The sequence below is a fragment of the Emys orbicularis genome, chromosome 21 (assembly GCF_028017835.1).
Source record: "Emys orbicularis isolate rEmyOrb1 chromosome 21, rEmyOrb1.hap1, whole genome shotgun sequence".
Lineage (NCBI taxonomy): Eukaryota > Metazoa > Chordata > Testudines > Emydidae > Emys > Emys orbicularis.
In genome coordinates this window covers 6,922,873-6,935,771 of record NC_088703.1, presented here as the reverse complement: position 1 = coordinate 6,935,771, position 12,899 = coordinate 6,922,873, and the positions used below count along the sequence as shown (strand labels likewise).

Genomic DNA, 12,899 nt, shown 5'->3' with positions numbered 1-12,899 from the left:
GTGAACACCAAGGAGGGAGAGGAATTTTTTAGTATAATACATTTAGGTAAAAGTAGGAGTAATGGGATTAAACTAAAAAAAGACATACAATTTAGACTTTAATAACAGGAAAAATGCCCCAACTGTGAGACAGGTCTATTAGGCTATGACATAGTCTTCCTAGGAAAGTGGTGGAAGCTCAGTCATTAGGGGATTTTAAAATTAGTTTGGCCCAAACAGTGAAAAATGACTGCTGGGAATTCTCCTGCATTAGCAGGGAAATGGACTGGATGATCCATCTCTGTCTCCTGTGAGTCTCTAAATCTATGTGACCTGCATGCCAAGGCCATAAAGCACTTTGGAATGTTCAAAGCCAATCAGATCTCTTGACTGGCCAAACATTCCAGTGGTTCTGCTTGACAAGGACTGCTTCTGCACACTGCAATCAGACCAGACAGCTCCACTGGGGAGAAGCTCCTTCCATTCATTTTTAAATGTAAGGAGGATTTGTTTAATTGAAAATTGTCTCTGATAACTTATGAATACATAGGCACTATGTAATTCAAGTAATTAATCAAATTAATTAACATAATTAATTGAGTAATTCAAATAATTAAAGTACTAGGAGGCCATGTTCAGTTCTGAACTGAACTGCTTATCTTGGCCTTCTAGTACTTTAATTGAAACTAAAATGCCTTCTGTGTTGGCCCTTAATAGAGAAATGGACTTTGTTGGATGCAAGTATTAATCAATGGAAAAGGGGTCTGAATATTACTCCTGACGGAATTCTGCACTACTGCGCATGTGCATCATTAATGAGCCTAGGATTTAGAGCAGGGAGTCAGTTCACTTGGGTTTTATTCACATTCTTTTACTAACTTGCTAAGTGGTGTTGAGCAAGTAACTTAATTCCCTGTGACACAAATCATCCATAAATGGGGATAATGCTTACCATTCTCACAAGGGTGCTGTGAGTCTTAATTCATTAGTATTAGGTAAGTGCTTTAAGATTTTTGGATGAAGATGCTAAAGAAGGGCAAAGTATTATTGGAAGAGCTTACTGCAAGTCCTATAGTGTACTTTTACTATATCCAGCCCATGTACTCCACTGTGTGTAAAAGGACAATGCTTTCTTTATAGAGCATTATATCATCCTGATCTGTAATAACAGCATTTTGCATTCTGAGTTTATGCCTGAGGACAGAAGGATGAATACTGATTATACTGATGGTGCGCCAGGCCAAGTTCTATACTGAATTACCCCCATGCATTCCCCTGTACCCCCATGAAGTCAGGTAGAATTTGGTGTGGACACATGGAAAGCAGATGTAATTTCATGAAATTGCCCTACCTCATCCTGTTGCAGTTTCTCTAGCAGAACTGTCACAACGCTAGCCAGATTGGTCTCAGCTATAAAGGCAATCCTGAGGGCAATTTTGCCCTTATTTTGGTCATCCATATTTGCCAGGAGGGAAACAACCTCATTATAAACACCTGAAATTAAATAAAAGGATTCGGCTGGTTACCACTGATAGTAGAAATTGATGCCGGCCTCTTTAATTCACTGTCCAGTAAAGATTCTGCAGGAGCCCAAACACTGTGAGAAGTAGACCTGGGAATCATGTAAATCCTCTTCCTTGCGCCTGATGACCAGGTTTGTTTGCTGAACTACCCAATGTGTTTGCGGGGAAATCATAATGAAGAAAATTTGCTCCTTTCAAGTAGATCCCCACGTAAAATAATCTTCCTTTCCCTCTTTACTATCAATTCAAGAGTTTTGATCGCATACAGAATAATAATTTATGGTCAAAACTTAAGCTCCTAAATCCATATTAAGGCACCTATGCCCTGAGTCAGCATCCTAATCACATGCTTAACTCTAAGCCAACAAAGAGACCTAAAGTTAAGCACATGTTTAAGAGTTTTGCTTAGTCAGGGCCTCATTTTCAAAAACCCTGAGCACCCACATGTACCTATTGGCTATGCTGGGAACTTTTTGGGGCTCAGTATCTCTTGAAAATCAGGCCACTTTTTTAGACATCGGTATGAATTTAGAAGCCTAACTTTAGGCCCCCTGTTTTGAAGAAAGCCTTTAATCTTATTTTATGGTCGTTTAAATACTTGCAGAGAAGACTCATGGAACAGAGTTCATCCGGTTGCCTGTAGAGGTCATAAAGGACTTTCCCCCCCATGTACCATTGACTAGATGTACGCTGTGAGTGGGGTCAGGTGGTTCCCTCCAACCTTCACCTGAAGCATCAGGGATTGACCATAGCAGGAGAAGGGACACCTGGTAAGGTGGACCAGTGCTCCAAGATGGTTCAGAGAATCTGTTTCCTTAGATGTCCTGCTCACATGCTCAGGGTCCAACTGATCTCCAGAGTTGTGGGTGGGAAGGAATTTTCCCCTGCTCAGATTGGCAGGGACCTTTGGGTGGGAGGATGGGGCACTGATCACCTGCTAGGATCATCTGGGTATATCTGACCTATTCAATTCTCTACCATTGCAAGGGCCTCAGGCATTGGTGGAACCGCAGTCTCTCCTGTTCTCTGCCTATGGCACACAACAGTTTAGTCTCCTAAAGACTGAAATGTTTTAGTCCAAGACAAGTTTTTGGGTTCAGTGTAGGGTTGCTAGGTGAAATTTTAATGGCCTGTGAAATACAGGAAGTCAGGTTAGATGATCTAATGGTCCCTTCTGGCCTTAAACTCTATGAAACTATGAAATAGCTGATATATTAAAAAAATCTGGATTTTATCTCCCATGTATCTCTTAGCTGTGGGCAGAAATTCTCCAGGAGACTTAATATTTAACAAGAACTCTGAAATGCCATATTTATCTGTCTCCATTGTAACAGCATTCCAAAGCATGAAGGAGGAACTAACAAGATTTCCCCTTCCCAGGAAAGACTGCTTGAGGTTAGGTGATTGCCCATCCTTTATGCAAATTGCATCCTTCACTTCTAACACCCAGATGCAAACTGAATCATAACTATCCTACATTGCCCATCTAGCTGCAGTAATGATAATGTCGGATTAGGAGCACTAGTATTGCTAAGAAATGTGACCCCATGCTTTCTTATCCTGCATTTAAGATATTAGCAGAGCTTCATTTAGGCAGCTAGAGGAGAAGTCCTTCTGCATTTTTTGTTCTAATTTCCCCCATCTCTGATGGATTCCACAGCTAGATGTTGGCTCCATGGATGCAGAAGACACAAAATGAGGACCCATAATAAACATAAAACAACTGGGAGAAAGATGGAAGATCTCCCCCATAGCATTCAATAGAAACTCAGATTCTCAGGAAAGTTTGCAGGTCCAGAGGCTGTAGGCCAACTCCTCAACTGGTGTAAATCAACACAGCTACAAGGAAGTCAACAGAGCGACACTGGTTTACAGCAGCTGAGGTTCTGGTCATATAAATGGAGAACATTACAGCTAATCTATCTGTATGCCTATGCTTTCTAAATGTGTTTGTGATTATAGAATGGATATCGAGAATACAATGCTGACCCTTACCTCTGTCGGTTACCTCCAGCTTACTCACAAATGTATTCATGTTTAATACTTCCTCCGGTCCGACCTCCAAAGAGCTCCCGTACTGATAGGCAGCTGGCCTCTCAGTCAGTCGTGTCCAGGATAACCAGTTAAGATTATGCAAGCACTATTATGACATCCATGTGACTGTGGCACACCACATAAGCTGCTGCTGACCAGGTATGTGCTGTAATTACATGGTCAAGATCCTCAAAGTTATTTAGGCTCCTAACTCGCACTGAAATCAGTAGATGTTAGGAACCTTAATACATTTCAGTATCTGGGCCCATACATGTAAGCAGTCCAATAGGTGGCTAAATTTGCTGCAGTGTCGAATTTCTCATTCTCTCTACGTCATTTTGAATTTTGGTTCGGTCCCTCTCTCAGTTTGCCACACTTTCCAATATCGGTTTAATCTGAAAATCTGCTCCTGGTTGAATTTATATAAAATAAAAGCACCAAAGAAAGAGAAGAAACGGCCTTGGAGAATGCACAGTGACACTTGAGTGTGGTTGGTTGGTTGGTTGGTTTCCTTTGCTTTTTAATTTGGTTGATCAAAAAGCCAGATGAAACCTTATTGAACTGTATTACAAATATTGATTTTATATTGTTTTACATTGAATTGAAATTTATACTTCATTTCCATGTCCTGCCAAACAAATCAACGACATTAATTTTTATTGTGTTTAATACAGTGTGGTGTCATATGTATGGCCATATGTAGAGCCAACACTTGATTTTGGAAGTTATGTTGCCTTTAAAGCATTCAGAGGGATGACACTCTTTGCAGTAAACCATATGGAAAAAGAATTCCAATTACATTTGTCCCTTGCTATGCATAACTTATTTTGTGCCTTTCTACCCTTTCTGATTTTGTCCTTACACATATATGCTATTCTTTTGTACTCCGCCTTAGTAATTCGTACACTAGTGCACGTTTAATGTTGAGACTAATCACACATATGCACAAGGTATCACCTACGATGCAGGACAGGTAGTGCAACTTGTGCATTATTCAGTTACACCTCTTACTGTAATATAAAATTCACCTGTTATCACTATAGGTCTCGGTGAGAACATGCACAACTGGTAAGCTGTGACTCTTACTGATGCATGCTGTCTCTGTGTTTAGCACTTCAACATGCAAGTTCTACACTAAAAGAGCACACTTTTGCTGGAAAAATGAAAGACATGTTTTGCTACCAACTTTAACAGGGCATTTTCTCTAATACTGTTTCCTCTAGTGTGTTTATTTGGGTTGCACCTTCATGTGTCCTCCTATTGTACAACTTGAAAGTGCAGAAAACTGTCTGTTTTAGGGTTCTAATTTAAATTTTGCAGAGATCCCCACTTATTGTGTCTGGGTGTGAGTGTATGCACTATCTATCTCCATCTATCTGTAGATAGTTAGTATATGCAGCCTATTTTTATCCTCAATTAGTGCATTGTTGCTTTTAGTGCATAGCTTGAACACTTAAAAACCTATGGATTGCTGTTTGTCCTGAGAATCCACACAGATATGTTAAAAGAACAGGACTACTTGTGGCACCTTAGAGACTAACAAATTTATTAGAGCATAAGCTTTCGTGGGCTACAGCCCACTTCTTTGGATGCATATAGAGTGGAACACATATTGAGGAGATATATATACACACATACAGAGAGCATGAACAGGTGGGAGTTGTCTTACCAACTCTGAGAGGCCAATTAAGTAAGAGAAAAAAACTTTTGAAGTGATAATCAAGATAGCTCAGTACAGACAGTTTGATAAGAAGTGTGAGAATACTTACAAGGGGAGATAGATTCAATGTTTGTAATGGCTCAGCCATTCCCAGTCCTTATTCAATCCTGAGTTGATTGTATCTAGTTTGCATATCAATTCCAGCTCAGCAGTCTCTCCTTGGAGTCTGTTTTTGAAGTTTTTCTGTTGTAAGATAGCCACCCGCAGGTCTGTCATTGAATGGCCAGACAGGTTAAAGTGTTCTCCCACTGGTTTTTGAGTATTATGATTCCTGATGTCAGATTTGTGTCCATTAATTCTTTTGCATAGAGACTGTCTGGTTTGGCCAATGTACATGGCAGAGGGACATTGCTGGCACATGATGGCATATATCACATTGGTAGATGTGCAGGTGAACGAGCCCCTGATGATATGGCTGATGTGATTAGGTCCTATGATGATGTCACTTGAATAGATATGTGGACAGAGTTGGCATCGGGCTTTGTTACAAGGTTAGGTTCCTGGGTCAGTGTTTTTGTTCAGTGATGTGTGGTTGCTGGTGAGTATTTGCTTTAGGTTGGGGGGTTGTCTGTAAGCGAGGACAGGTCTGTCTCCCAAGATCTGTGAGAGTAAAGGATCATCTTTCAGGATAGGTTGTAGATCTCTGATGATGCGCTGGAGAGGTTTTAGTTGGGGGCTGAAGGTGACAGCTAGTGGTGTTCTGTTATTTTCTTTGTTGGGCCTGACTTGTAGGAGGTGACTTCTGGATATTCGTCTGGCTCTGTCAATCTGTTTTTTCACTTCAGCAGGTGGGTATTGTAGTTTTAAGAATGCTTGATAGAGATCTTGTAGGTGCTTGTCTCTATCTGAGGGATTGGAGCAAATGTGGTTATATCTTAGAGCTTGGCTGTAGACAATGGATCGTGTGGTGTGTCCTGGATGGAAGCTGGAGGCATGTAGGTAAGTGTAGCGGTCAGTAGGTTTCCGGTATAGGGTGGTATTTATGTGACCATCGCTTATTAGCACAGTAGTGTCCAGGAAATGGACCGCTTGTGTGGATTGATCTAGGCTGAGGTTGATATGTTACTAGTTTTTAAATGTCAAGGTCCTGTGTGAATATTTTTTGGCGAGAACAACTTACTTTCTTTATCTTATATTTTGTATTTCTAAAGATGAGGAAGAGGATGACGTGGAAGATATTGAGGTTCTGGCAGTGGAGAAAAGGCACTCTTCCTCCAAGAAGACAGTTATGACTATTATTCTAAAGCATTGCACCCCGATTCACCAGCATTATTACTACACCGCCCCTTCCCCATACATTGAAAGTGAAGATGCCCTGCCACAGGAAAAGCTAAAAAATGAGGTGCCCCATGTCACAAAACCCGTGATCCAACCAGAGTCTAAGAGTTCAAGTCCTCAAAATGCAGAGTCAGAGGATAGCAAACGTCTACGCCTCAATTGTCTGGAACGTCAGCGGAATAAGGATCTGCGGTCTAGTTTCCTCACATTAAGGGACCATGTACCTGAACTGGTTAAAAATGAGAAAGCCGCAAAAATACTCATCTTGAATAAAGCCACTGATTATATCCATTCCCTTCAGGCAGAGGAACACAAGTTATTGCTAGAAAAGGAAAAATTGCAAGCCAGACAACAGCAGTTGCTAATGGAAATAGAACACATGGAGACTTGCTAAACTTTTTTTTACCTGACCTGGACAGTCACTGCCACTTTGCACATTTTTGATTCTTTAAAAAAATAATTGTGTTTTTTGATGTTAATGTTGTTTTACTTTCGATCCAATCCTTGAAGTAGTTGACGAACTATATTATCCGGGTAGAGAGCGCATGGATGTTCTTGCAAGGAGGCTGCCAAACAATGAGACACTGCCCTCATATTGCTTCTTAAGAACTATAGATGTTCTTTAAAAGTTGTGAGCATTTGGAGCTACTGATGGCACCTAGTTGAGTTTAAAAATATTGATTCCTAATTTTGAATGGGGCTTATGTTCTACCAGATGTAACTTCAGGGGTTACCATTTGTACTTCTGTGGGAATTTTCTGTAAACACCATGTACACACTTGCCTTTGGTACATGTCTTGGATTATGAGAGGTGGCTCTTGCTACCAGTATTCAACTGGAAGTTCATACCTAAGTTCAGTAATACCTCAATGTTTGAGGAGCATGTTTTTGTATACAAATATATTGTTAATCTCTGTTATACAGGCAGGGTAAGAATTAGTACAGTACGTACTTTAGTATGATGCGGAGACATAACTACATTTGATACTTATATTTTCATATGAAAATGAGTTCTGAAAGTTGGGAGTAGATATTACTGTATCACTTTTTTGAACTAAGAAAACTTTTGTAAAGAAATTTACTAAATATGCCTTTTCCTAGCCTGTTTCTTCCAGTTGATGTATTTGTTAATGTTTGGTGCATAGAACTGGGTAACTGCAAAGTTCCATTTTTAATTTCTTCCAAGGATGTACATTTAGTGCTGCTGCTTATAGCATTTTGAAATATCTCATGTTTATGAAAATAAATAGCAGTTACGTGATGTGCTCTTCAATATTTATTTTTCAATTTAGTTATTCTTTTTTATTATAAGTTCTATTACTTTAATGGTGCCCATGAGACATAAAGACATGATTCCAGCTCCTATGCACTTACAATCACAGGATACTACAGGAGGGATGAGATGCCAGCAAATTACCATTTCTCGTAACAAAGTAATTGTAATGGGAACAGTTGTAATGTACTCCTGTCAATCCACATTCAGATCTCTCCTTTGATACCGTGATCTCTCTAGGGTAGTGGTTTTCCACCTGTGGTCCGTGGACCCCTGGGGTCTGCAAACTATGTCTAAGATTTCCAAAGAGGTCTGCACCTCCATTTAAAACTTGTTAGGGATCCGCAAATGAAAAAAGGTTGAAAACCACTGCCGTATGTAGGGCCAGCTCCAGGCACCAGCTTACCAAGCAGGTGCTTGGGGCAGCCACTTCGGAGAGGGGCGGCACGTCCAGCTGTTCGGCGGCAATTCGGCGGACGGTCCCTCACTCCTGCTCAGAGCGAAGGACCTCCCGCCGAATTGCCGCCGCAGATCGCGATCGCGGCTTTGTTTTGTTTTGTTTTTTTTGTTTGGCTGCTTGGGGCGGCCAAAACCCTGGAGCCAGCCCTGGCTGTATGGGCCTTATGCAAAGCCCATTCTTGTTGACGTCAGCAGGGTTTGGGTCAGTCACTGAATGCACAGCACTCTCAGAGCTAGGATGCATTGCTGATTTCCACCAGCTGGTGATCTGGCTCCCATGCCTGAGGCATATCATGAGAGCAGAATATTAGTGGAAGGAATTGCGTGTGGTGAACCAGGATCTTAGGAGCTGAGTCTTACTCTTGAATTCTGTTCCTTCTTTCTTAATGTATCAAAGGACATAACCCAAAGGTTGGCCATGATTTGTTAGGAGAGTCGGTATAACCCCCTTGCTCACTCCCCATATTCTGAGAAGGATTCACAGCAACAATTTTCCCTTCAAAACCTGAAGCTGCCACACTTTTGAAAAGGGGGAAAGAAGCACAATCTGTGGTTTCATATCAACATTTGAAAACTGTATATCCATTTATTAGCTGCCCATGCCAACCATTCACACAGGTGGAGGTAGCCCTGTGTGATGCTTCTTTAACAGGAGAACGGATGGCATGGAAGAGCCAAAATTTGTAAGAAATTTTGGTGCCCAGTGACTTACACATAATGGCCAACAGAAACCCACCCCAGAGGCGAATACATCTCAGCACTGGGGGAAGCAACCCCTCACAGAGACCATGCGTCATGGGGGTTTGGGATACTGCTGGTGAACATGGTGAGGGGAAAGTGAGGGGCTAATACGGCAGCGTGGGGATTCTCAGCCACTCTGGGCACTGCCTGGACAGAAAGAGCCAGTCACAGAGTGAACCCTCATCCTGTGCCCCCTGAGGAAAAGAAAAGGGTCCAGCCAACTGTCCTGTGAACAGCTGGGAGACACCTTTCCCCCCCAAAAGGGGGAAGCCTCTGGCTTTGATGTGTATTAAATACGGGACAAGTCACTTTCTTCAGCAAACATTTGAATGGAGATAAAGAAATGAGTATCAAATGAGACGGGAAAGTTGACCATTTAAACCCCTGCAACTGCCAAGATGGAGAATGGCTCAAGGCAACAAATTCCCTCCAAAACAGGAGAACTTGCTGCAACTAAACAGGGGAACATCTCGAAACCCACGATGCTTTTTAACAGACATTTGATAATTACTCAGAAAAAGGCAAAATCTGACAGCTGATATCAATGTTCAGTCTTTAAAGAGAGAGAGAGGGGTGGAAATCTGGAGAATTTTGGATCAATTTTCACAAATAAGAGAGGAAAATGGAAAAATGTGTGGGATTTTATATCAATAGTCAATAGTAGGTAAAGAGGTAAAATTTGAGTGACTGTTCTATTGTTATTTGACAAATCAAGAGAAAAGGGGCAACATCTGCAAAGATTTTCTATCATATTCAAGAATTTGGAAAAGGTCAAAATCAGAGATTTTGTTAATATTTTATAATTAGAGAGACGGGGAAAAAATCTCAGGGAATATTAAAGAAGTAACAGATACCTAGAGAGGAAGCGGGGCAAAATTTTAGGATATTCTCCTGAAGAGCTGTGTGTAGCTCAGAAATTTGTCTCTCTCACCAACTGAGGTTGGTCCAGGAAAACATACTACCTCAACCACTTGTCTCTCTAAATGCAAACCAATGCACCATTGGAGGGGAAAGTGATCATTTAACTATCGACTCAAGAAAGGGAGCTGCATGTTGCTGTAGCAGCTCAATGACAAACTGCACTCAGTGCACAGCTGTCATCACAATGGGGGAAATCTGAGGACGAGACTAGAGGAAGGGTCAATAACTGGAGAGAAAAGGAGAGAAACCTGACTGGATTTTAAGTATCGCGGGTAGCCGTGTTAGTCTGTATCCACAAAACCAACAAGGAGTCCGGTGGCGCCTTAAAGACTAACAGATTTATTTGGGCGTAAGCTTTCGTGGGTAAAAAACCCACTTCTTCAGATGCCACCGGACTCCTTGCGGACTGGATTTTGTATCCCGTCGGTGACAATCGGGGAGACGTGGGGGAGAATTTTATCACTCTCGGAGTCAGAAGTGACACGACAGCCGTGCCGCTAAAAGGTGAGCAGTGTCGCCCCTCTTTGTAAATCCACCCCCAGGCAGAGGCGGTGAGCTCTCCTCCCCCCGCCGACACAGCATTGTCCACACAGGTGCGTTTTGTCGGTAAAACTTTTATCCTTGGGGGGTGTGTGTGGGGGCGGGTGTGTGTGTGGGTGTGTGGGGGTGTGTGTGTGGGGGTGTGTGTGTGGGGGGGTGTTGTTTTTTCACACCCCTGAACCACAAAAGTTGTACCCACAAAAGTGCCGCGCAGACAACGCCGCGGAGAGGATTTCATCCCCCCCCCCCGCCCCCCGCCCCGCGGCACCGGGAGCCCCCAGGCTGCACAGAGATCGTTCAACCCCCCCCGACCCCTCCCCCAGCTCCGGCGGATTTCCCCCCCCCGCCCAGACACACAAAGGGGGAAACCCCCTGAGCCCCGCCCCTCTCCGTCCCCGCCGCTGCTGCCGCCCCCGGGGCAGAGCCTGGCCGAGCCGGGGGGCAGCGGCTCCATCGCTAGCCAGGCCCCTCCAGCCCCGGCGCGCCCCGTTTCCCGCCCCGGAGCAGCTCCCCAGGGGCCGCGGCGGCCAATCAGGGAGCGTGAGGGAGAAAGAACTACGTTTCCCAGCATGCCCCGGGAGAGGGGGCGGGCAGACAGGCTGTCTTCCGCCTGCGGGAGGGAAGCGCCCATTGTTGGGGCAGCCGGTTCCCTCACTTCCGGTCCGAGGCGCTTCAGGAACTACATCTCCCAGCCTGCCCTGGGGCGCTTCCACCCTCTCGAGCTCCAGGTAAGGGAGGGCCCCGGGGTCTCCCTGGCCCCCGCCGCGCAGAGACTCCCTCCTGCGCCCCTCCGACGTCATTCCGGGAGCGGCGCCCGAGGCCCCCCCCCCTCGCAGCCAGTGTTGGCCAGAAGCGGGGCGGGGGCAGGGCCCTGCCTGCTGCATCGTCCCCCTGCCCCCAGCCTGGCGCACCCCCCCCCCCCGTCGTTAGCCACTGCCCCCCCCCCCCCCCCCCGGCTGGCGAGCAGGGATCCAGCCAGCGGCAGAACCCACCAGCACTGACCGAGGGGGGGGGGAGACAGAAAACACGGGAAAGCCGGGAGCGGGGCGGGGGTTCAGCAGGGGTCACTCTCTCCTGGCAGGCAGGGCTGGCCCCAGGGCGGCGCAAGGGGGCGCTGTGGGGCAGGGAGCGGGGCGGGGGTTCAGCAGGGGTCACTCTCTCCTGGCAGGCAGGGCTGGCCCCAGGGCGGCGCAAGGGGGCGCTGTGGGGCAGGGAGCGGGGCGGGGCTTCAGCAGGGGTCACTCTCTCCTGGCAGGCAGGGCTGGCCCCAGGGCGGCGCAAGGGGGTGCTGTGGGGCAGGGAGCGGGGCGGGGGTTCAGCAGGGGTCACTCTCTCCTGGCAGGCAGGGCTGGCCCCAGGGCGGCGCAAGGGGGCGCTGTGGGGCAGGGAGCGGGGCCGGGGTTCAGCAGGGGTCACTCTCTCCTGGCAGGCAGGGCTGGCCCCAGGGCGGCGCAAGGGGGTGCTGTGGGGCAGGGAGCGGGGCGGGGGTTCAGCAGGGGTCACTCTCTCCTGGCAGGCAGGGCTGGCCCCAGGGCGGCGCAAGGGGGTGCTGTGGGGCAGGGAGCGGGGCGGGGGTTCAGCAGGGGTCACTCTCTCCTGGCAGGCAGGGCTGGCCCCAGGGCGGCGCAAGGGGGTGCTGTGGGGCAGGGAGCGGGGCGGGGGTTCAGCAGGGGTCACTCTCTCCTGGCAGGCAGGGCTGGCCCCAGGGTGGCGCAAGGGGGCGCTGTGGGGCAGGGAGCGGGGCGGGGGTTCAGCAGGGGTCACTCTCTCCTGGCAGGCAGGGCTGGCCCCAGGGCGGCGCAAGGGGGCGCTGTGGGGCAGGGAGCGGGGCGGGGCTTCAGCAGGGGTCACTCTCTCCTGGCAGGCAGGGCTGGCCCCAGGGCGGCGCAAGGGGGCGCTGTGGGGCAGGGAGCGGGGCGGGGGTTCAGCAGGGGTCACTCTCTCCTGGCAGGCAGGGCTGGCCCCAGGGCGGCGCAAGGGGGCGCTGTGGGGCAGGGAGCGGGGCCGGGGTTCAGCAGGGGTCACTCTCTCCTGGCAGGCAGGGCTGGCCCCAGGGCGGCGCAAGGGGGTGCTGTGGGGCAGGGAGCGGGGCGGGGGTTCAGCAGGGGTCACTCTCTCCTGGCAGGCAGGGCTGGCCCCAGGGCGGCGCAAGGGGGCGCTGTGGGGCAGGGAGCGGGGCCGGGGTTCAGCAGGGGTCACTCTCTCCTGGCAGGCAGGGCTGGCCCCAGGGCGGCGCAAGGGGGCGCTGTGGGGCAGGGAGCGGGGCGGGGGTTCAGCAGGGGTCACTCTCTCCTGGCAGGCAGGGCTGGCCCCAGGGCGGCGCAAGGGGGCGCTGTGGGGCAGGGAGCGGGGCGGGGGTTCAGCAGGGGTCACTCTCTCCTGGCAGGCAGGGCTGGCCCCAGGGCGGCGCAAGGGGGCGCTGTGGGGCAGG

General features: G+C 47.7%; 1 protein-coding gene across 1 annotated transcript; it reads left to right on the top strand.

Moving 5' to 3' along the window:
• Positions 1-1,264: 1,264 nt before the first annotated feature.
• LOC135893307 (N-myc proto-oncogene protein-like) lies at positions 1,265-6,928 on the top strand. The gene is made up of 2 exons (XM_065421106.1): positions 1,265-1,274; positions 6,408-6,928. The coding sequence occupies exons 1-2, from the start codon at positions 1,265-1,267 to the stop codon at positions 6,926-6,928; spliced, it is 531 nt and encodes a 176-aa protein (XP_065277178.1).
• Positions 6,929-12,899: the final 5,971 nt, after the last annotated feature.